Source organism: Pelodiscus sinensis, chromosome 25 (genome assembly GCF_049634645.1).
Source record: "Pelodiscus sinensis isolate JC-2024 chromosome 25, ASM4963464v1, whole genome shotgun sequence".
Lineage (NCBI taxonomy): Eukaryota > Metazoa > Chordata > Testudines > Trionychidae > Pelodiscus > Pelodiscus sinensis.
This window is the reverse complement of record NC_134735.1, coordinates 14405442-14429636: the sequence shown is the minus strand read 5'-3', so window position 1 is coordinate 14429636 and position 24195 is coordinate 14405442. Positions and strand designations below refer to the sequence as shown.

At 44.3% G+C, this 24195-nt stretch overlaps 1 protein-coding gene across 1 annotated transcript in view; it reads left to right on the top strand.

Annotated features, from left to right (window-relative positions):
* LOC102461919 (lethal(3)malignant brain tumor-like protein 4) overlaps positions 1-24195 on the top strand; it is a 109638-nt gene that overhangs the window by 49331 nt on the left and 36112 nt on the right. The window contains 9 exon segments of the mRNA XM_075908921.1: positions 820-955; positions 1427-1518; positions 4320-4471; positions 5773-5849; positions 7210-7295; positions 12739-12849; positions 17826-17940; positions 18036-18135; positions 20899-21063. Of these exon segments, the coding sequence (XP_075765036.1) occupies positions 820-955; positions 1427-1518; positions 4320-4471; positions 5773-5849; positions 7210-7295; positions 12739-12849; positions 17826-17940; positions 18036-18135; positions 20899-21063 (1034 nt within the window).

The window sequence follows — 24195 nt, the reverse complement described above, 5'->3', positions numbered from 1 at the left end:
CCTTGCAACCCAAAACATTACAATGTAGGGTAACGGTCTGAGAATAAGAAAGTGAACCTGTCAAGTTTTATTTTCTATCGTCCAAACTGAGGGCAAGTCTACACTGCAGCTCTGCATCGGCACTGCTGCAACATTATAATGTGTCTGATGAAGACACGCAATGCTGGTGGGAGAGCACGCTGCCAGCACCATAGTTACTCCACCTCGGCAAGCAGAAGCTGTGTTGGCTCTGTGTTGTCTCCCACTTGACATAACGCCAGAGTGGACAGCGCAAAACTTGTGTTGCTTTTGGTGGAGAGGAGTTTTTCACCCCCCCCCCCCCAAGTGTTATAAGTTAGATCGACTTTAGCCAGCAGTTCTCAGACTGTGGGTCAGGACCCCAGACATGCCCGAGCCTCGTAACCAAGGGCGAGAGCCTAAGAGCTTCAGCTCTGGATGGTGGGCCTCAGGTTACAGGCCTTTGGGCTTCAGCTTTGGCCACTCCCAACTTGAGGCAGTGGAGCTTGGGTGGGCTCAGGTTTCGGTCTCCCTTCCTGGGGTTGTGTAGTAATTTTTGTTGTCAGAAGGGGATCACAGCTCAATGATGTTTGAGAACCCTTGACTTAGGCAGTAGTATATACCAGCCCTGAGTGATGGAAAAAGCAAGCAAACAGCATAAATGGAAAAAGTAACCCTGAAATTTGAAAAGTAAATTAGTTTTTTAATGCTCCTTTTAGTTTTACAGGCTCAAAGGGAAGAGAGCTAATGACTTTTTAAAATAATATTTTTATGCCACCTGTCAATGTCCCTTGAAGGTAATGCAACCTCTTGTGGTTATAGGTGCAGGGATATAGGATGCGATTACATTTTGATGGTTATTCTGAGTACTATGACTTCTGGGTTAATGCTGACTCCCCAGATATCCACCCTGTTGGCTGGTGTGAAAAGACAGGTCACAAGCTGCTCTCCCCAAAAGGTATGTGGAAAAATAAGAGACACATGTACAGGGAGCAATATTTGTTGCTGCAAACTGCCTTTCATGCCCATGTTTTGTTTCATGTCATACCCATATTGAATGATTTGAAGTGAGAAGACATTAATGCCATAAGAGCAAACCAATTTTTCTGATATTTCCAGTGCTTAGCATTGTGAGTCAAAATAATTAGTAACTCTATTAAGTGAGCATGCAAATGAGTATCTTTGCTCAGAGCTCATTCTTTCTCTCTTGAGTTCCTTTTCCTAGAAACATTTGAAGTTTCAGATTAATGATTAGACAGTGCAGTGCAAGAGGGAGCAATGTGTTAACTGAAACATATAACCCTTGAAGATTGTACAAGGGCAGGTATCTTGCAAAGTTCAAATCTTTCTTTAGGTTATTTCCATTTTTGAGAAACCAATCTGAATATAGCAGGAACACTGTAAAACAATCTCTGATCTCTGTTTCTAGGTTACAAGGAGGGGGAATTTAATTGGGCTTTGTATTTGAAGAATTGCAAAGCTCAAGCAGCCCCGAAAAACCTTTTCAAGACCTTCAGCACAGTAAGTGGTGGCATCAGATTTAATGTAGTTTAAAATATGGCCAATAATAAGTAAGCACTGCCTAATACTTTGGCCAGAATATAATAACACTGTTCTTTTTACACACACAGTACAGAAGCTATAAAACTGAAGAACTTGGTGGAGTCAGATGGGAGCTGTTTCCCTCAGCAATTTTTTTGTAGGATGGAAAATCAGAATAACTTCTCCATCCCCAAACCTCCCAGCATTCACTGACTTCCCAGCCAGAGACCATATATTGCCCCTCCTTCTTTGTCTTTTTTCTGCTGATTTACATTAGCATTAGTTAAATACATTGTAATACTCTGTTTTGCTTGGGCCTTAGCTTCTAGATGTTTGTGATATTTCCCCTTACTCTAAAAATCTCACACAAGTTCCTGTTCATCTCCATACATATCTCTATTTGTAGTGTTGTTATAGCTGGGTTGGTCCCAGGATATTAGAGAGACAAGGTGAACAAGATAATATCTTTTATTGGTCCATCCTCTGTTGGTGAGAGACACAAACTTTTCAGTTTCCCTATATCTCTGTTGTTTTTCTGACTTCGCCACCATTATTTTCCCCCATCCTGAGTTAGTCAAGGAGTCTCCTGGTTCCTTGCACAGCACCATTTCTCATTCAGCCCAAGCAAAGTATTCTTACCGTGATATTGCAGAAGGATAGAGAATTTGCTTTAGAAGTATCAGGGCCTTACATAATCAGATTCATGATTAACTGATAAGCCTGGGCTTATTAGTTAATCCTATAGATGACATGCACTTCCTCTTCCCCTTGCTGCCTCCAGGAGTTGGAAGCCAGTACCCGCAGGGAGCCAGCTTTTAAGTCGGCTCCGCATGAGCACCAGATCTGTGGAGCCACCTGATACAGAGGCAACAGTGCAGGGGGCTCCCTGGGAGTGGAGGTGGGAGCACACTGGCTGCTGGCCCCACTCCCGAGGACTATTGAATAGTCATGTAACCACTAAAATTTGATGCAGTTACATGACTAGTCAATGAATTGCTATCTAACATCCCTAGGCCTTAGCACGTGTAACCCCCTTTTTCCTCCTCAGATTACTCGGGACCAGATCACACTAACAGATGTGACTGGGCGTCTGATGGTTTTAACATAAAAGGAGATCCTGAGTATCCCAGTGCTGATGTTGTTTAGTTGGGGAAAACCCTGTCCACCCCCTTGCTGCTGTCCCTTGCTCATAAAGAACATATAGTGGCAGTACAGCCACGTGGCTGGCCCTGTACACACTTAATGGTGTGCCTTGGGAGCCTCCAGGAATAAAATTATTCCAACAATAATCTGGATCTAACTCCAGAACAACTACAAATCATATACATCTAATAGATTACATTAGAATGAAAAGCCTTTACTTAACAACTTAAAGAAACAGAGTTTAACAGATTAACAGTGAATAACACTATCAAAATACACAGAAATAATAGGAACGTATCTATCTGGCATTTGCACTGCCACCGTTTGTCACACTCCAGAGTATGCCCTCCTCAGGACTCACAGTACCAAACACTTGCTTGGTGGGCGCGCTTGAAGATTTTGCAGCTGGAGTGGATGATTCTAGTCTCCTTCAGTGTGCTGGGTGCAGAGTAGTACTTCTAGCCACAGGTACAGCTAAAGGGCAATCAGAAGCAGCCAGCTAGATTCCAGTCCCAAAGGCTCTGAATCCAAGTCTGTAGCTGCAACCTAACAGCTCCTGGACTGGATAAAACTCCTCCCCAGCAGCCTGGCTCCTTTTTTCCAAAAACAAAGGGAAGAGTCCACCGACGGCTGAGAGTCTCTCTCCACGCACATGGAGAGACCCAGCCCCCAAACAAAAAAAACCCCTTCCTTCCTGGTTTCCTCAAGGGCTCATGGGAATTGTAGTCTCTGGGGCTAGATTGCAGCACACAGGATCTTCCCAGAAAATAAGCAGAGGCACCTTTAGTAAAGAGACTACACATGTAATTCTGGCTCTGCTTTTTGGACTGACTCACTTGTGTACCTTGGAGACTCTCACAACAAACCACATCTGACTTCACCTCCTCTATTAATATGGCAATGCTATTACCTATCCAGAACTCATCACCAGCAGGGCCTTCTGTACTAGGGATATAAGCGTATCAGATAGTTGACTAGGGATGCAACTAGTCGCTTCCCCCTTCTTCTCCCCCAAGCCAGTTCTCCCCAGCACTGTCTCCATGGGGGGCAGGGGAGGTAGAGGCACAGTGGGAAACAGTGCGAGCGGGGACTGAAGCAGTCTCCACTTGTGCCACTTCTGCTGCAATTCTGCTTTTGAAATGTACAAGAGCACCAGCAGGGCACTCCCTGCACTCCTTGCTGGTCTTCCTTTTGAAATATTCAAGAGCCCCACCAGGGCTCTTGTACATTTCAAAGCCTCAGGCGCCGCAGGGAGCACCAGGCTTCTGCAGAGACACCCTTATAGACTAATCAAATAGTTGATGGAAATCCCATTGACTATTTGATTAGTTAATTAATCTAAATTTAACACCCCCGTGCTGTACCTCTGTCTCAGAATAGCCTGGCTCAGATGTAATGGAACATAAGCAGTATTCAGATTGCACCAAGCCTTGCTTAGATATCATAGGCATTGTTGCCAGAACGCATGAAAATCTGGGCGTTAACTCTCCTGACAGGTATTCTGACCAGCAAGTAGTTATAACATGATATTGTTTTTTACTACTACAGTATTTTGTTTAAATAACTTGAACCAAGTAAGTTTGGAACAGTAATTTAAATGAACTTGACATACCTTTTCCCTCTGTGGTATTCCTTAGCCTGTCACACCATCTGGTTTTCGGGTCGGAATGAAACTAGAGGCAGTGGACAAAAAGAATCCATCTTTGATGTGCGTGGCAACCATCACTGATATGTTGGATAACCGGCTGCTAATTCATTTTGACAACTGGAATGAGAATTATGACTATTGGTAAAGAATACTATTTCCAAACTGTATCTGCAGATACTGAGATTCATCATCTCCCATTCTTCGCTGCTAAGATTTTTAAATTTGAGGGGCTCCTAAATCAATTTTTGGGTTCATCAATAAGTGGCCTTGTCACAGTTTTGAGGTAACTGCACATGTGTTTCCCCTTTCATGGTCCTTCAAAGAACATCCTCTTAAAGGTTTCTGGCTTGCAGTTGTCACCTCCTTGGATCGAAATCTGTGTCTCAGTGCCCTCTGTGATCATATTGAAGTCAATGGAAGTCTTTCCCTTGAAATCAATGGATTTAGATTACCGTCTTACTCATTTTTTTTGAAAATTATGGTCTGTTATTTTATTACACTTTTCATCTGAGCATCTCAGGACGCTTTTTTTGGGAGGGGCGAGGATGGTGAGTATTTCATGCCACAGTCCATGTAAGGGTCTTCTGAGTCCTGGTCTCAACTAATCATGAGAACATTTTGAATATTTGTTTGTACTGTGCTAAATGGTCTTTAGTTCTCCTCACAAGTACCCACTCTGCAGTTTCAGTCTATAGGCCTTTAGAGCCGGTTCCATTATTGTCTTAATCTGCAAGGGTTATCATTTACTCCGCATTTCATTTTGAGTGCTAGATTTGAAAAAAGTTAGAATACCAACAAAAATACCTTCAAAGCAAAATTTGGCTGAAGTTGCGTTGTTTTGCCTGGTTTAGCATGAGACTGTTAATCCCTTCCCCAGAAATCTTGGGAGGAAAGGGACTTCCTCAGTATTTGGGCTCTGTTCTCTCAACAGTTTCAAGTATTTGGACCAAGTTTTGAATTTGTAACTGAAACAGAAGCCAGACAAATTCCACGTGGCTTTAGGTTCAATTAATGAAATATGTACACTGTTGTGAACTGTAGTCTTCAAACTATCCCGCTCCCCTGTCATAGCTTTTATTTCTTGCATAGGCTTTTTATGGTATGTGCTTTTACATTTTGTGCTTTAGTTTTGAAAATCAGTGCCCAGGCTAATTCAGTGGGCTCAGTTTTCAAAGAATAATGCTTAGAAAATATGCCATAGTCACACCAACACATACTATAGCTCTTTGGTATTCACCTGTCTCGCTGGGGCAACTAGAATGTCAGTTCTTGAAAATGTAGCTTTTATGAATTCCAACCAGGAAGCACTTGTGCTGTACATCGTGATCACACTCGCTAAAAGCATCTGCTGCCCCAGCAAAGAAACATCAGGTGGGATTTGATCTGCTGTGTTTCTTCTCACATTAAAGTTGACTGGAGCCAATTCTTTCCTTTTGATCCAGGTGTGATGCTAGCAGCCCATATATTCGTCCTGTTGGTTACTGCCAAGAAACTGGAACCCTACTGACAACACCACCTGGTATGTTAAAAGCAGGATTGTGTTTCTTGCTTCAGTCAGAAGACCTGCAGGCTCAATATCCTATGTAATTATAATTGTGCAAGTTACGAGTTCTGTTCAATCTCTTTCTTTTATTGGCTGAACAGGATTATTATTAATGCACACTGATGAGCATCTCTATTTAATTTGTATTGTACTTTCAAGCCACTGAGGTAGAGCTTGGTCGTTTGGAATTGAAGTTTTGGGGGGAGGGCTTTTGAGGCAGATGTATTTTCTTGAAGAAAAGATGGATGAAAGAGGATCAGTCGCATGCCCTCAAAGGCATGGCTGTGGAGTTGCTAGAAAAAGAAGTGGAAAGAATAGTTGGAGCCCTCTTTGTTTTTTCTGCATTGAAACTGAGGTATTAACAAACGGGAAGGATAAAATTGGGAGGGAAATCAGTATCAGTTTCAGGCTTTCGCAGGTATTCTTGTAAAAAAAAATCATGACTGGATTGACAGCCCTGTAGCATGAAGTTCTTTATTTGCTTAACAGGTTTAGCAGCATTGGCGGCAGTATGAGCTTCCTCCACAATGGAAAGCTAGTCTCTGTTCAATTCTTGACTTCTCTGCTGAGATTGTTAACAAGGGAGTCCTCAATTTGCCAGTAGCGTGGTTTTGTGATATGCATGGTTGTCCAATCGGAACAACACAGAGACTTACAAAGTCAAGCTACTAAGATGGTGATAAATAGGGATAGAATAAAAGATGTAGAACAGTTTTTAAAAATGTTGTTTGCAGTGTGCTGCCAAGGAGAGCATACCCTACCGGTATTGAAATGCAGGAAATTTGTTTACCGTAATCTCAGGAAGTTAATTGGAGATGAAGCCTTTTACCACCAAGGTACTAATTTGCACCCAGCCTATGGATAGGTACAAAGTGATGGACAGTCTTTGCCAGCTGACAGCTGTTCAGACGCTTTCAATATAGGAAATTAATTTGGCGATCTCATTTCACGTCACAAAAGCCCATGGCTATTTGGCCGGTTACTCCAGAGTTTAAGAATTGATGGAGGAATAAAGAAATTAACTACCCTCATTTCTTCAACTTTGGGTTGAGGCTCACTGTGTGTGCCCTGGAAGCTTGCATTACAACTGCCTGTACTGTAAATTTTCTGCATGAATAAACAAGTAGCTTAATTCTGCAGTGATGTCAATCTGCCATCTTTTCAGAGTGCTAAATTCACAGAATAGCTACATATTACATGATTGTTCTTTTGTGGTGGTTGTTTTGTAGTTGACTGGTGTTTTTTTTGTTTTGTTTTTTGTTTTATATATATATATATATATATATATATATATATATATAGTTTAACTGTTAAGATAGTCCTTCATCTTTTCCAGAATACAAGGATTCCAAAAGCTTCTCTTGGGAGAAATATTTGGAAGAAACCAGTTCCCAGGCAGCCCCAGCAAGAGCATTTAAATTGGTTTGTCAAGTTCTTTTATTTTACTGGATCAGACTATTACTGTAGATTGTACCATTCTCAGTCTCACCTATGTCAGGCAGTCTTCACAGTGGGCATTGCCCATCTCCACACACCTTAGGCAGACCAGATCTTTGCTCTGAGCCTGGGTTTAGGATGGCCCCTCAGGAGGAACTCTCCAGTATTCTGTCTCCAAACCCTCGACATGGTAAATTCCAGGGCTCCCTTTGGAAAGGAATTTGTCGTCAGACTCATAGAAGATTAGGGTTGGAAGAGACCTCAGGAGGTCATCTAGCCCAATGTCCTGCTCAAATAGGACCAACTCCAAATAAATCAGCTTTTGCGCAATTTCTGAAATATTTTTAACTGGATGTCTCTGTTTCTTCTTTGGCTTTGGGATTTTTTTCTCAGAACTGCTAAAAAAACCTTTTGGCTTTGTGAGGTGAGTAGGAAGAGCAGCAACTTCCTTAACCCATGGAAATAGCAGATACAGACAGCAATCCCCTGGCACTCTCTTCTGGTGGTTCTTGGGACCAAGGAGAAGCTCTCAGCCAGTGACTGGGAGAGGTCCATGCCAAGACTGACAAGCAGGCCTTATGAAAGCTCCCTTCACTGAGAGCAGGCTAGAACCATTTCCATGAAATCAGTAGGTAGCTTTGAGGTGTTTTCCAAAGCCCTCTCCTGTCACACCTCTTATCTAACCATGGGAACTCTAGTCTCACGGTTTGCAAGGTGAAAACATTCGCTGGAGTCTCCTGAGTATCAGGGGAATGGGAAGTGCCAGAGGAGCAAAGCCCTGCTCCCAGCTAGCCTGTAAGCAAGGTCCAGGCTGAAATGATTGAGAAGGCAGCAAAGATTCCACACTCTCCAAAAGCTGTTCTGCCTGCAGGTGTCCAGCTGCCATGAAAGGTGTCATTGGCTACAACCTTTCTGATGCCAGTGAGCCTATCTCCAGTGGGTCCAGCTCACTCCTTATTCCGTGCGGTCACTGCTGCTGGCTCCAGGCTGAGTGAGCAGGTGAAGTGATCCCCTTCCATGGGAGATGGACCTGCCTCCTCTGCCCTGCCAGTCTCAGGGATCCCACAGGAGGGAGTAGCTACTAGTAGTTTTCCTTCAGGAAACATGCAGGATACATGCCTACATACTGTCCTTTCTCTCTCCTTGCTAATGCACTCTGCCCCTCACTCCAAAGCGGTTGGGTCTAGATGAAACTGAAGGACATTGCTCACAATCAGGTCTTAATGCAGGGGTGGGGAACTTTTTTAAGGTCAGGGACTGCTGACCCTCAGAAAAATCAGACGGGAGGCGCACACAAGTGAGAAACAAAAACAAAAACCCCTCACCCACTGAGAAGGAGAAAGACATTCCACACATTCCCCTTGCACACCAGATTTTGTGTGCTCCAGCTCCACGCGGGGATGGCGGGGGAGCTGGAGTGTCAGCATGGGCTCCCCAATGCTGAGGGAGAACCACAAGTCTTGGGGGCCTGATGCAGGCAAATCGGAGAATGCATCTGGCCCCCAGGCTTTAGGTTCCTTGTCCCTGTCTTAATGGGATAGCACAAAGTCTTTGACTCTCCAGCAAGAGAATCTCCCCTCTAGAGCCTCCTAAGAAGAGAAATCTATAAAGCTAGGGCCATAAATGAGGTGCCCCAGACTTCCGAATAGCTTTTCAGAATTAAGCTTGACTAACTGCTTGTGTTGTTAGAAAACGAAACGAGGAAAAAAACTCCCTATGGGGGTGCTTCAAGGTGGGTTCTCATCAGGGAGTGAGCCACCTCAGAAAATGGATGCTTGAGGCAATCAAGGAAGGTTGTTCAGTAGAAGTCATTGTCCCGAATACAAGCTCATCCTTTCCACAAAATAAATTAAAATAAAACACTATCAAAAGACCCTCCACCAGCATCAGCAAATGAAGGGTGCAGTATCCATCTCTATAATGGAATGATAGAACCAGCTCTATGGAGAGACAGGTAGTTTGGAAAGGGGGCAAGAATCTTTGTGATTCAAAGAGAAACAATGGTCTGCAGCCTGCTTCAGATCTCATTTCTCTCAATAAGTCTGTAAGGAGATCAGCATTACAGGTGGGAATACTGAAATGCATCATTATATCATTGTCTTGCCAACATTTCAGAATACGAAAAGAATCCTCCTAGAGATCTAATCAAGGAGAGTCACCCAGAGATACACCCCAGCTTCTGCTGCAATAGAAGTATCTCAGTGTAGAATTGTAACTTACACAGGTATTCACAAATGCCAATGTTCTCCCTTCAAGTGAAAGGAATATATGTCCACCCTTCTCCAGTGACTTTCTTGTCATGTTATGCAGGGTCCAGCAGCCATTGCCAAAAGCCTTCAGAGGCATGGCTTTGAGCAAACAAGTGGAAGGGCCAGTTACAGCCCTCATCAAACTCTAGCATTTAAGTTATTGTCCACCACAGCCTTTATTTCAGAAGAGAGATGTGTTAGAAAAGAACAGGCTGACCCAAAGGGGAATGGGGTAACAAGGCACCTTTTTTGCTGATACTAATTCCTTCTTGGATCCCACCTACCTGGGATGCAGGTGAGCAACAAATTAACCCCACATACACCTTTTTATCTTAGTTAGTATGTAACTACATTTATCAATTACGTTAAGCCCTAATTTAGTAGTATGAACACCCATATAATGCGTAATCATAACCATGTGTTGAATATAATTATACTCGCTCCTGTTTACTGTTTACAGCTTTTTAAGTTGATGTTGGCAGTTTTCACATCACAAAACTCCTTGAATCAGCAACTTCCAAGGGGTACAGGAGATGTGACCCTGAATGTATATTTCAGAGTGGATAAGGGAGTAAGGAAGAGAGCATTGTTAACACACAGGCCATTCATTAAAAAGTTACATTTTAGGCACAGCTGCATGCTCCTCTATCCTGAGCAAGCAGGGAAGGAGGAATCAAAACAAGTCTGTAAATCAATAGAAGCAGAGTCTGCCTGTGCCATGCCCCATTGCCATGGTCGCAACTACCAAGACCCTTTGTTTAACCCTTACACACCCCAACAAAATGGGAGAAGAAAGTGTCTGATTTGTCCAACATTAGGTGCATATCTGCTGAGATAAAATCTCTAATTCCACTCCTGGGCTATAGTGCTCATTTGTGGAGACCTGGAAGAATTCTGGCTTTGATTCCAGCCAGCAATTGCAGTAAATGAGTATATAAAGATCTTGGTCCATCTCCAGTACTAGCATCTCTTGATGAATTCATTTTTGTGTGTGTGATTAATTTTGTATTGATTTCTATAAAGAACCGGACAATGAAAAGTTTAATAAGGTAAATGACCTACAGCTTGTATATGTTTCAAATACTTCATGCTTTATGGGATCTCCAATAGAATTATGCTGTTACAACTTGTCAAGGCTGCAAGAGGAGACAATACAAAACCAAGCAATAAAACACAGACATAAGGAGGAGGTTAGAAGGAAGGTAACAGTAATGAAACAGGCAAAAACATACACGCATCAAGTGAAGAGGAATGGGGAGTGCAGGAAGGAAAAAGAGAAGCGGTTTGGAAAATGGCATTCTTTGAGACATTGTTTGCTCCCTCCCGGTCCAGGAGGTTTAGGAGATTACTGTCAGTGAAAGCACAGTTACACACTCTTATCAACCATGGTATGTCAGCAAACTAACCAGCTCTGTATCCCCAAAGTTACCTCGTAGAATAGGAAGTGGTATGTTGCCCTTCTGGTTGAATTCAAACATTCTAAGGAAGTAGAAATGCCTAAGTTAGATGTGAACAGAAGCTGCGAGGAATTGTATAGTGTCCTCCTTTTTACTCCACTCAAACTCATCTGGGGAGTGGGTTTTGCCCACAAAAACTCATGATATTTTTGTTAGTCTCTAAGCTGCCACAGGACTAGATGTTTTTAATATAGCAGAGACATTCAAAGCCTCAGGTACAGCTCCTCTTGTTACTATGCACGCTGTGAAAAGAGCAGTAATTTTTGTGGGTAGAGAGATCACACACATCTAAGAAGGGCTGTCATTCTCAAACACTTTCTCAGATCTTGTAGAGTCAAAATCCTCAGCCTTGCTGGTGCAGTGATTAGTAGAAGACTGGTTTACAGGACAGCATACACTAGTAGCCCGTAAGTTTCTTTTCAGTTCTACAAGAGAAGCTGAATCGTTCCACCTTAAGGATGATTTGCTGCTACATCCTGCTGTGAAGACTATCTGATGTGGAGGGGACAGAGAAAGGGAAAATTCTGTTTTACCTGTGAATTTTCATTCCAGGACCTTCTGTGTCAAACAATCTGACTCTCCCTTGGAAGACTGTATTATGTCCACGTTTTTTTCTGGCTGTTATTTTCTTGTTAAATAGTTTGAAAGGGAATAGAGTGTTCTTCCAGGAAATCACTAAATGTCCCAGCTCTGCTGCAAATGGTTTGAATTGAATAGCACTTTTACATGTTTCTTACATGTAATACATTTCAGCATTGGAAACTACTGTTCTAAGGCCAAGGTCAGAGCAAAGACGGCCTACCTCCAGTTGTCATGGAGAGATGATGTGATTTTATGTAGTATCTAAAGGGTTAACTAGAGATTGTTACATCTTGAAGCCAAGCAGGATCTATTACCCAGAAGTCTTCAAATGTTAAATGATTTTCTTGCCAGTAAAAGGTGCCAGATTGACAGCCTGAGATACTTGCTTTCTCTGTTTATCTGCTGAAAAGGAAAGGCACTGGTAACAGCAGGGCCATCCTCCTCCATGTGACATGCAGTGTACGTGAACCCATTGGTGGAGGGACTATATCTAGGATGAAATGATAGCAGGGTTTATGTGCCATTAAATTAATGGCCTATGCTGAGACTTCCAACGCTAGGACCGTTTTTGTTGACAGGTTTGACAGGGGTTTATGTGATGTGAGCACATGTCCACAGGTGACTGAAATGAGACTTGCCAAATCACATCACATAAATTATGGAAGAGAGCTGTCAGATGATGGTGTCTTTCAGTCACTATTATTGTAGTAGGTAGCTGTCCAATGTCTTTCTAACATACCTGCAGATGGATAGTGTCTTAGAACTCCCAATAGGAGTTCTGCATGAAGAGGTTGATAGCCCTGCGTCTTTAAAGCTATGGTGTCAAGATTATCCTGAGAAATCTAATTGTGTTTTAACTTTTAAGGAGGAAATAAAATCTGCCACTAGGCTGGTGTGTGAAAAGCTCTTCTGCGTGGTTCCATTTGCAGCCCTTAACTGCTAGCAAATTGCCAGCATAACCCCATTAGAAAATCCTGATTTTGTTCTCAACAGCAGTCAGTGGTTTGCAGGAGTGGGGCCCAAAGTTTGTGGTATCTAATTGTTTGTGGTATATGGAGGAACTTACCTATTTATCCAGAAAATATATGTGACTTAAAATGATGAACTTTTCACAATTCCATTTGCAATCTTCTCTTGTAGCGTCCAGCCCATGGTTTCCAGGTTAACACAAAGCTAGAAGCTGTGGACAAGAGAAATCCCATGTTAATAAGAGTGGCAACAATAGCTGAGAAAGATGACCATCGTATCAAGGTATGGCCTTCAAGGAAAGTACAGTGCCCTTATGCCAAGGAAACCAGATGTTTTGAGATACAGAATTTCTGGAGATTGGCTGCTCCTTGTTGTGAAAATGACAACAAGCAGGAACACCTTGCAAATAACAGATCTGGAAAACAACCTGTCCAGTCTAGAAATGATGTTTTCCTTGTTTGTCCCACATGAGGTGTGTTGAAAGTGCTCAGTATTGTCAGCTATTAGTTGAATCTAATTTTATGTGAATGATGAATGGAGCACAGATGTATTGTTAATGAGAAGTTCATTGGCAACTTCTGTGCTTACCTTAACAGTGAATTGAAAGGGGAAAGCCATAGTCTAGATAAGCCCAGGTTTATGTAGTGAGCAGCTCTACTCAGTAACATCATTGGCACATAATTGCATTTTAATTTGCCTTTTGATTTTGGTTTATTGCTGTTTTGCCAGTCGGACTAAATGGGGCAGTAGCTATGTGAACTCCCTCAGCAATGTGTTTGCATATTGACATGTAGTTCTGTCCCTGGCCCATTCGATTCTCGATCTCACCCCTGAGCTCACTGAGAGTCAAGTTTTACCATTTGCAGTGCTGGAATAAATGGTATGAACAGCAACTCTCACCCTCTAGACCAGTGGTGCATAACCTGTAGGTCGCAACCCCCAAAGGGGTCACGGTTGTCTTCCTGGGGGGTCACCGCACCATGCAGCCACCAATGGCCAAGCCCAGCCCCCGGCTGCCCAGATCTGAGCGCTGCGCAGCTGTCAACAGCCGGGCCCAGCTGTGGGGGGGTCTCAGTGGAAAAGAGGTTGTGCACCACTGCTCTAGACCACCAAACAAGCAGGAGCTAACATCATCTTTCATTGGACCAACTGCTGTTGGTGAGAGAAACAACATAGCTCTTCCTCAGGTCTGAGAAATGTACACAGAGTATCACAGCTACATACGGCGTGAACAGCTTATGTAGCCTATTTTAACACACAGGGCCATCCTTTGGAGGTATCCTTAGAATGCAGTACTGTTAAACTAATGCCTCTATGCCTGATGTAACAGTTAATCCGAACTAAGGACTTAGTGTGAATTAACTTTAAACTGCCGCGGGCAGTTCGTTCGAACTAAGGGGGATTTAAAAATGGTGGCCGGACGGGAACATACAAATAAAGCCCGGGATATTTAAATCCCGGGCTTCATTTGCAACTCCAGTTGCTTGATTTGCCTACCTAGCTCAAATTAATGAGCTAGTGTAGACATACCCTCACACAGAAAATTCAGAAACCACTAGTATATATTTGGGGTTGGCAAATGCATGTTGCATGGCTGCATTACCAGGGGAATGGCTCTTTCACAGGTTAAGTGTCCACTAATAGGTCTGGCCGGCTATGTCACTTTTAAGTTAACTAGATTGTCTCTGGAGGAAGCAGCGCAACAGAACAGGGACAGGAAGAGGCAAACAGGTGGACATTAAAACCCAGTGATTCCCCAAATTTTCAGGTGCCATACGTAGGGTAAAGATAGCCTTGATAACACACATTTCAAAGGACAATTCAAGGTGAAGTGGCCTGTTAACATAGCCCCGCAGTCATAGGGGGAATGTAAAAAGTGGGGAGGCAACTGGATGGGGGGCTATTGGTGGGGCTGTTACTGTGATTGCTGTAATAACCCATAAATCCAGTGACTTTATTCAGTTCATGATTTTTAGTCTCTAGCAAAGTTATGAATTTAAGCTCCCAGAATTGTCCTTTGAAAGTGTTGCGCAGAGGACTGTTAGGTCAGATATAGAATGATCACTTAGTGGAAAGTATGATGTGATGTTCTTGTCTTGTGATCCATATCCTGGATGAGTTCATTAGACAGACTAGCCATTTTGTGGTTTCATCTACATAATTGTTACTGGAGCATTTAATGTGGTGGATGAAGTATCCCACAGGTTGTGACAGGCAGGTGAAGGACCCATGGATTGTGAAAGGTGTGTTGTTTAGGATGTTAATCGCTGTAGTAGTGGAGTTATATCTGCAGTTTTGCACCTGTTCTGGCAGAGCCTGGGGCTGCTTTGAGTTGGTGTGTGCTGGTCTGGGAGAGATCTCGCAAGGTGGGTGGTTGTCTGAAGGCCAGAAGTGGAAAGATTTCTTTCAGTATTGTCCTCATCAAGTATTGGTTGTAATTATTTGGTGATACATTGTTCCAAAGTGAGTGGGTAGGTAACAACTAGGAATGTCCAGTCTGAGGGAGTTTTATTTTTGGTCTTGAAGCAGGTGCCTGTGGTATTTGGGTGGCCCATTCTAGGGATGTTCTACCATTAACTGCTAAGCATCCTCCTTGCTGGTGAATTCCAGTAGTGGCCTGCCATGCCAGGCTGGAGCAGCTCTGGCCACAGAGGTGCTGGTGGGCTGGGAAGCAGGACCTCATGTCCATGGTGGGATCCCATGGCCATAGTGAGGCCGGATGGCAGACTCCTACATTAAAACCGGTCAAGAGTTATCATGTAACCAGTTAATTGGTTTAACTTCCCTAGCCCTTTTTATGAAAGAGAATTACAACCCATGCTTAATGGGGACCATATGCTGAAAGAAATCTTTCCTGAATCCCCTTTCTGGCCTTCAAACAGCTCCCCAACTTCACCAGAAGCCAGAATCCCCACAGACCAGTTCTCTTAACTCAGAGTGGCACTAGATCCTTAAGTAAAATGGATGTGAAACCTGCAGACACAGATTCACTGCTAGGATGATCAGTCCTCAAAGGAAACTTGTACAACACCTTCAGAAGATGAGTCTGGGAGCTTAAATTTGTGACTTTCTTCAGAGCTAAAAATTGTGATCTTATAAAGATGCAAGATTTTGGCATCTTACTAGTGATGCTAGGAACCCATTTGCTATGGAAAACTATTGAATTTGTGTTTTTACAGAGAATCTTTAGTTTTCACATTTTGTGAAAAAATAAAACCACATACAGTGAAAATCCCTGTTATCGGGTCAAATCAGGACCAGAGCCAGACTTGATAATAACAAATTTGGATAATCAGGAGACTGGGCAGGGCTTGAGCTGTTAATCCTGGGTGGTGGGGCATGGGCTGTCAGTCTAAAAACTATAAATATATCAATAAAATACTATGTTCAACTGATGCTACATATATTGTGTGTAGGGAAACTAAAGTACAACACTTCATTTTAATCATGGAAAATCATAGATTCTTGTGGTTTCTTCTCAGAAATTTTGGGGAGGGGGGGGGGAGAGAAGACTAAGTTTCCTAGGTTTTTTGAAAACTAGGATTCCTAGATTCCAGAAGTCTGTAACTCGCTTCCCCCCGTAACTGGAGAGGTTTTAACTGTCCGCTTCACCTTGAATAGTCTCTTACAGTATGTGTTAAACACTTGTGCTAAACAATCTGTCCCACCTAGTTAGTAGCTGGGACACTCTCTACACTACCAATTTATGTTGCTACTAGAAGATTTACCCAATGTTGCTCTGGTCCTCCAGGGCAGGGAGCTGCGAGTGTGGGTAGTGCAGGAGTTAGGGGCTCAGGGCAGGGGATGGGAGATCAAGCGGTCTTACTGGGACCACCTGTGGTGTCAAGGGTGGTGCTGCTCCTGCAGCGGCTCCTCCCGGGGTGGAGAGTGGGAACTGCACTGTCCACCCCCGTCACGGCTGGTGGACCCTTGTGGGTGGGGGATGCCCAGCCCCCTGCCCAGCAGCCCGTCAGGGAGGCAGGGCTGCAGGCTGGCAGGGCTCCACCTCCTCCCCTGTCCAGTGCTGCAGCTGAGGGCTGGGGCCGAGGAAGGAGTTTGAGGACAGGGACCCACTTACCTGGGCTGATGGCTGACACGAAGGAGAATCCCATCCCCAGCTGGTCTCTCTCCTGGTGCCCCTCTGTGCAGTATAACTGTCCCCTGCACTTCCTACCCCCTGTGGTCATTGCAGAGCATGACTGTCTCTCCTGTCAGACCCCTCCCTTTCCATGTTATGAAAAACAATTGAATTCCAGGCACATCCCATTTTCCTGGTACAACCAAACCTTGACCTTGCTTTAAGTAAGGATAAGAGGAAGCTGCCTGCTGAATTTGATGGTCCAAACTCTTACAGTTTAGGAGGAGTTCTTGCACAAATGGACTCATAGACTCCTGGACAATCACAGACAGACTGACAAACACCCTCTCTAAATCTGTATATACAGAGAGAGATAACTAGGTCATTCGAGGGTATGGATTTTCCACATCTGTATTTATACTAATTCCCAGTGTAGACAGCGCTATGCTGAGGGGAGGGCTTCTCTTGTTAACATAACTACTGCCTCTGAAGGAGATGGAGTACCTACACCTACACCTCCTGTCCATGTAGGTAGCATCTTCACTATGCTCTACTGCCGCACAGCTCCACTGGTACAGCTATGCCACTGCAGTGCTGTAAGTGCAGACAAGCTCTCTGATTACCCTTCCCAGAGCTGAAGAACAGCTGTTTCATTTGAAAGCTCATCTCTTTCACCAACATAAGTTGGCACAGTAAAAGATATTAGCTAATGCCTCTCGTCTCTGAGATGAACATGGCTACACCAATGCTGCAAACAAAAAGTTCTAATTATTCAGTGCAAAAACAGTACTACTTCCATAACGCTGTTGGATTCCTAGAATGCAAACCAATTAAATAAGCAACTGAGTTAGCAAATATTAAGCCCAAAGATAGGATATGACTAAAAAGCCACATGGTCTATGCTTTGCTGAGAGCCCTGAAATTTGACTGTGTCAGCAGAATCTTTGTTCTTTGTAAATACAGATGGAGAGCTCAGAAAAACTGTAGTTAGGTTGACCAGGTCAGAGGGAGGATTGAGTAGCATACAGCATGGAAAGTTGTTACTGAAAAGGAACTTTTTGTGAAAAATTGAGCAAATTAAAATAGAGTAGGAAGAGAGGCTAAAATGAAAGCTGAGTCTTAACCTTAATTCTCTCCCTCGCTGCTGATCTGGTGTGTACTTGTTTGGTTTCTCTTTTAGATACATTTTGATGGTTGGGATCATAGTTATGATTTCTGGGTCGACGCAGACAGCCCTGACCTTCACCCTGTGGGCTGGTGTGCAAAAACTGGACATGCCCTACAGCTCCCGCTAGGTGAGGGGATGATGTCATGCTGCTATGTTAATTTTTCTTCTCCTGACTAATCTTTAAATGCAAAAAATATATTATTGAACTATTTTCATTGCTAGGTGCTGCTGATATGATGGGAGTAGCAGGGCAGGGGTGCCCTACCCCCGGCTGCCAGGGTATTGGTCATGTCAGAGGATACCGATACGGAACACATTACACGTACGTGCACCATAGGCTGTGAGGAATAGTTTTCATACCTCAAAATGAGGGTTTTAGCAGCCTGAATCTTATTGTTCATGGTAACAGTACAACTATGTCCCCATGCACTGTATTGGTCTTGTTACTCTGTAGATACTGTCATGTCTTTGGTTGCAGCTCCCTCTTGTGTCTAAATGGACTGCTTGACTATCAGTTCTGTTTGCAGTAGTATTGACAAAAAGATTGTATTTGAGGCCTTGTCTACACTACCAAGTTTTGTCGACAAAGCTTATGTCAATATCCAAAAGCTGACAAAACAAAAACCGCCAGAGGGTTTCTGCCTCTGTCAACAGATCACATCATTGACAGTGCGAGCAGTAGCAGAACAAAATACTTTAACAACTACATTGTGCTCCTTCTCCCCTAAATCGATATTGCCTTGTTGTTTGTTGTTTTCAGACATGTTATTTTAAGAAAAGGAACAACACTAAGGGCAGTGGATGCTAGAAATCTAAGGGTACGTCTACACAGCAGCGCTATTTCAGAATAACTGACATTACTCTGAAATAACATACTGCGTGTCGACACTACACGTCTTTATTTAGAAATAATGTTGAGCTGAAGGACTTCTTGTTCCAACTCATGGTAACCCTCATTTCATGAGGAATAAGGGAAGTCGAAGGAAGACTGTAGGTATATATCCTACAGTACCGTGTTTTGTGCCCATCTTGGTTCAGCCTCCTCACCTGCCAGGGATGGCATCTTGAGTAGCTGTGAGCTCTCCATGCTGAGGAGTGTCAAAACAGCACAGCAGTCTCTCCGCCCTCTCCTGTCCTTTGCGACACAGTCTGCTTGCTGCCGTGTGCCTTGCTAGTGTAGGGCAGAATAGGAGCAGTCCAGTGATTTGCTCTTTGTTCCCCAAAAGGAACAGCTCACTCAGCTGTCAGACACTTCCTGGAGCTTTGAAAGGGAAAGGACGCATGCCCCAAGGGCAGCAGAGCTCAAAACAATGAGTGGAACAATCAGGACATACATTTTGGGATACTGGCGGAAGCCCGTTCCATGGACAAAACAAACAGCAGTGTCTACACTGGCTCTCTGCCCACAATAAGGGGAAGGAATAAGAAAAAAGTCTCTTATAGGGATGGAGGTTTTTTGTCACTGAAACCAGACATTTTTTCATGACAAAAGTTGCATTGCAGTATGTACGCTTTCACTATTTTGTTTCCAAAAGGCAGCTTTTGGTGACAAAACTTGATAGTGTAGATATGGCCTTAGTGTAGCAAGTATCCATTATTAATTCACTACGGGTATGTCTACACAGCAGGGCTAAAGTTGAATTAAGCTATGCAACTTCAGCTACGTCAATTGTGTAACTTAAGTCGAAATAGCTTAACTTGGCTTTTGGTGCTGTCTACACAGCAGGAAGTCGAAGGAAGAACAGTCTTCCTTCAACTTCCCTTACTCCTTGTGAAATGAGGGTTACCAGGAGTTGGAGTAAGAAGTCCTTCAGCTCAACATTATTTCTAAATAAAGGCTTGTAGTGTCGACACGCAGTATGTTATTTCAGAGTAATGTCAGTTATTCTGAAATAGCGCTGCTGTGTAGACATACCCTTAGATTTCTAGCACCCACTGCCATTAGTGTTGTTCCTTTTCTTAAAAATACATGCCTAAAAACAACACACAACAAAGCAATCACGATTTAGGGGAGAGGGAGCATGGTATAGTTGTTAAAGTATTTTATTCTGCTACTGACTTCCTCAGGGAGCGTGGAGTAGTCACATTTTTGGCTGTCTTAATTTTCTCCTGATGTAAAACGGGATCTTAAGGATTGACAGGATTAGATACTTATTGTCTATACTAATATCTAGTTTTTATGCCCTGTAAAGTGCTCTAAAATGCTCAGATAGAATGGGCAATAGAGGTGCAAAACATAGTGTTTTAATTTCCTATGAATTTCTGCACACGCAAGGAGACTAATGGAGAATAGCTATTATTAAGGAGCCAGTGTTTTCTTGTAGCTAAAGCCCAGTACTGGAAATCACGGGACCTTGGTTTCTAATGTTGGCTTCATCACTGGCACTCGATGTATTAGTTTCTCTATCTCTAAAAATGGGCTAATAATAGATTAATATTTGTGAAACTGCTCCCAACAGAGCAATAAAGTAGACATACACAATAAGGAGAGTTTATGCTGTAGTTTCCCCCCTCGTTTTTCTTCTTAGGAAATGTACTCTTTTGCACTTTGGACACTGCAATTTCACTTTGCATATGAGATCAGCTCATTTCGATGTTCCCTTACTCTCCTTCTCCCACAAGATATCTGGTGCCTGGTTTTGTGCTATTCTATGACTGAAACACCCTTTCCTGACCCTGTGCCCCTTGCAGCCTTAGTCGAATCCATATTCAAAAGTCTACTTTTGTCTAATTGTCCATCGCTGACCTCTGCTCTGGGCCAGACTCTGCTCTTTTACATTGGGGCCAACTCGTTAAAATCATCTGTGCATCTCAGAGCAGAGCCTCCTTGACAGGTCCTCCTTCCCTCTTCCATGCCCCTAGCGCTCCCATACTTCCAGTTGCACGTCTGGCATGCAGCTGCTAACCAGACTGTCTGCCCCTCGGGGCTCTTCGGCCCACATGCCTTCCCTTGCTTTAATCTCCCAAATGGCTGCACTCTCCTGGGCTTGTTGGTGTATGTATCCCTGATTTGGGCAGGGGGGGCCTGGCAGGGCTAGATGATGATATAATAAAGGCTGAAGTAGAATGTTTGTTTTCAACACAGGTTAGTTGGCTGCCCGTATTCTGAAGCTAACCTCAACAGAGAAAGCTCATTACATGATCGCCTCAGTGGGGAGAGGCCTTCACCCAACACTGGTGTCCAGAAATCCAAGAGACCAGTGATGCCTGCTCCATTTGTAGGCCCACGTGAGGACTCTCCACAATCCAGGTTAGGCTGGCTTTATTGTTGACCAGAGCTCTGTTGACATCCAGTGTCTGATTACCTCACAAGACTGAAAAACGGGAGTTAAGAGAATAGCAGTTAAAGCACTGGATTCATCTCTCCTCTTTGTACCCGTGACAAAGAGCAGGAGCAACCAGAAAGTGGGTCCTGTTGAGTTCCAGGAAGGTAGGTGGGCGTAAGCCCGTCCACAGCTGGATCCACTGAGCCTGAGAATGCAAATGATGAGTGGAGACAACCAAAAATAAAACAAGGGCAGGTCTGAAGGTCAAAAGGAGAGAACTGGAAGGGGACACCAAGTAGAGAACCCCAGACAGCACCTACTGCTCCTGGAAGGTGTGAAGGGAGCCCGTGGACACCACCCATAGGAACTCTTCCTGGAGGTGGGATTGGAAATAGGCTTCACAATCGCAGGAGACACCTCCAACAACATCCTCTCCCTGGTATTATAGATGATCATCTTGACCAGTATTAGAAGAAGGTTGACAAGAGGCCCCGCGACTTTGTAGGGCCACATTTAGGATTGTTGGTGGAGGGCAGCTATATTAGCCCTAGAATGATGAAGACCCATTTCCCCATGAGCTGAAATGTGATTACATTAGGTCAACTAGAGACACTTGAGTCCAATTACGGATTGCCTATGACCTTTAGCAACCCCCTTTTCTGTTGAGAGTGTGAGGAGAGTTTGGAGACAAGCTGCAGCAATGAAAAAAGTTTTCTCCTGGATGGAAGGCTGCTCTCTTCCCTGTAAGGCAGTGGTCCCCAACCTTTTCAGGTTGGCAGGTGCCAGGGGGCGTAGCCGTTCGCCCGCCGGGCGCCAGGGGGCGGGGACACTTGCCCGCCCGGGGGCGGCCCCCCCCAGCCGCATGCCCGGGGGCGGGGCTCCCCCCATAGCCATGCGCCCGGGGCCGGGGCCCCCCCCATAGCCACGCGCCCCCCCGGCAAGCGCCGTGCACCCGGGGCCCCCCCCCCCCGTAAGCGCCGCGCGCCCGGGGCCGGCGCTCCCCCCGTAAGCGCCGCAGGGCCAAGGCTGGGGCCAGGGCATGCGCGGCACCCCCGGGGGCGGGGCCAAGGTTGGCGCCGGAGCGGCAAGGGCACGCGCGGTGCCCCCAGTGGGGGGGGGGCAAGGCCGGCGCCGGAGCCGGCAAGGGCACGCACGGCGCCCCCGGGCCGGGACCAGCCATGCGCCTGGGGCTGGCACCTGCCAGCCCAGATTGCTCCGCGGGCACATGTAAAGAGCCCAGCGGGCGCCATGGCGCCCGCGGGCACCGGGTTGGGGACCACGGCTGTAAGGGAAGCCACCCTCCTAATGGACTATTTAGGGAAGATCTGGAACTCAGAGGCTGTGTCTACATTGATGCGATCTTGTGCAAAAGCAACTGCTTTTGCACAAAAACTTGCTGCCTATCTACACTGGCCGCGAGTTCTTGTGCAAGAACACTGACGTTCTAATATATGAAATCAGTGCTTCTTGCGCAAGAACTATGATGCTCCTGCTCAGGAATAAGCCCTCTTGCGCAACTGTTCTTGCGCAAGAGGCCAGTGTAGACAGGCAACATGAATTTCTTGCGCAAGAAAGCCCTATGGTTAAAATGGTCATCAGAGCTTTCTTGCACAAGAGACCATCTACACTGGCATGGATGCTCTTGCGCAAAAGCACATCTCTTGTGCAAAGGCACATGCCAGTGTAGATGCTCTCTTCTGGAAGAGTTTTTGCACAAGAAAAGAGTTCTTACGCAAAATCATGCCAGTGTAGATGTAGCCAGAGGCTAACATAACGTAACAGGAAACTTGGAAATGGCAGAGATACTTAATGACTTCTTTGTTTCGGTCTTCACCGAGAAGTCTGATGAAGGAATGCCTAACGTAGTGAATGCTAGGGGTAAAAGGGTAGGTTTAGAAGATAAAATTAAAAAAGATCAAGTTAAAAATTACTTAGAAAAGTTAGATGTCTGCAGGTCACCAGGGCCTGATGAAATGCATCCTAGAATACTCAAGGAGCTGATAGAGGAGGTATCTGAGTCTTTAGCTATCATCTTTGGAAAACCATGGAAGACAGGAGAGATTCCAGAAGACTGGAAAAGGGCAAATATAGTGCCCATCTATAAAAAGGGAAATAAGAACAATCCAGGAAACTACAGGCCAATCAGCTTAACTTCTGTGCCAGGAGAGATAATGGAGCAAGTTATTAAGGAAATAATTTGCAAACATTTTGAAGATAATAAGGTGATAGGGAACAGCCTGCATCAATCTGTAAAAAACAAATCATGTCAAACTAATCTGATAGCTTTCTTTGCTAGGATAAGAGTCTTGTGGATAAGGGAAAAGCAGTGGACATGGTATACCTAGACTTCAGTAAGGCATTTGATATGATCTCACATTATATTCTTATCAATAAACAAGGCAAATACAACTTAGATGGGGCTACTATAAGGTGGGTGCATAACTGGCTGGATAACCGTTCTCAGAGGGTAGTTATTAACGGTTCACAATCCCACTAGAAAGTGGGGTTCCACAGGGGTCTGTTTTGGGACCGGTTCTGTTCAATATCTTCATCAACAATGTAGATATCGTCATAGAGAGTATGCTTATTAAGTTTGCAGATGATACTAAGCTGGGAGGGGATGCAACAGCTTTGGAGGATAGGGTCATGATTCAAAATGATCTAGACAAATTGGAGTTTAATAACGGCAGGATGAAGTTTAATTACGACAAATGCAAAGTGCTCTACTTAGGAAGGAACAATCAGTTTCACACATACAGAATGAGAAGTGACTGTCTAGGAAGGAGTACGGCAGAAAGGGATCTAGGGTTTATAGTGGACCACAAGCTAAATCTGAGTCAACAGTGTGACACTGTTGCAAAAAAAGCAAACATGATTCTAGGATGCATTAACTGGTGTGTTGTGAGCAAGACGCGATAAGGCATTCTTCTGCTCTACTCTGCGCTGATTAGGCCTCAGTTGGAGTATTGTGTCCAGTTCTGGGCACCACGTTTCAAAAAAGATGTGGAGAAATTGGAGAAGGTCCAGAGAAGAGCAACAAGAATGATTAAAGGTCTAGAGAACATCACCTATGAAGGAAGACTGAAAGAATTAGGCTTGTTTAGTTTGGAAAAGAG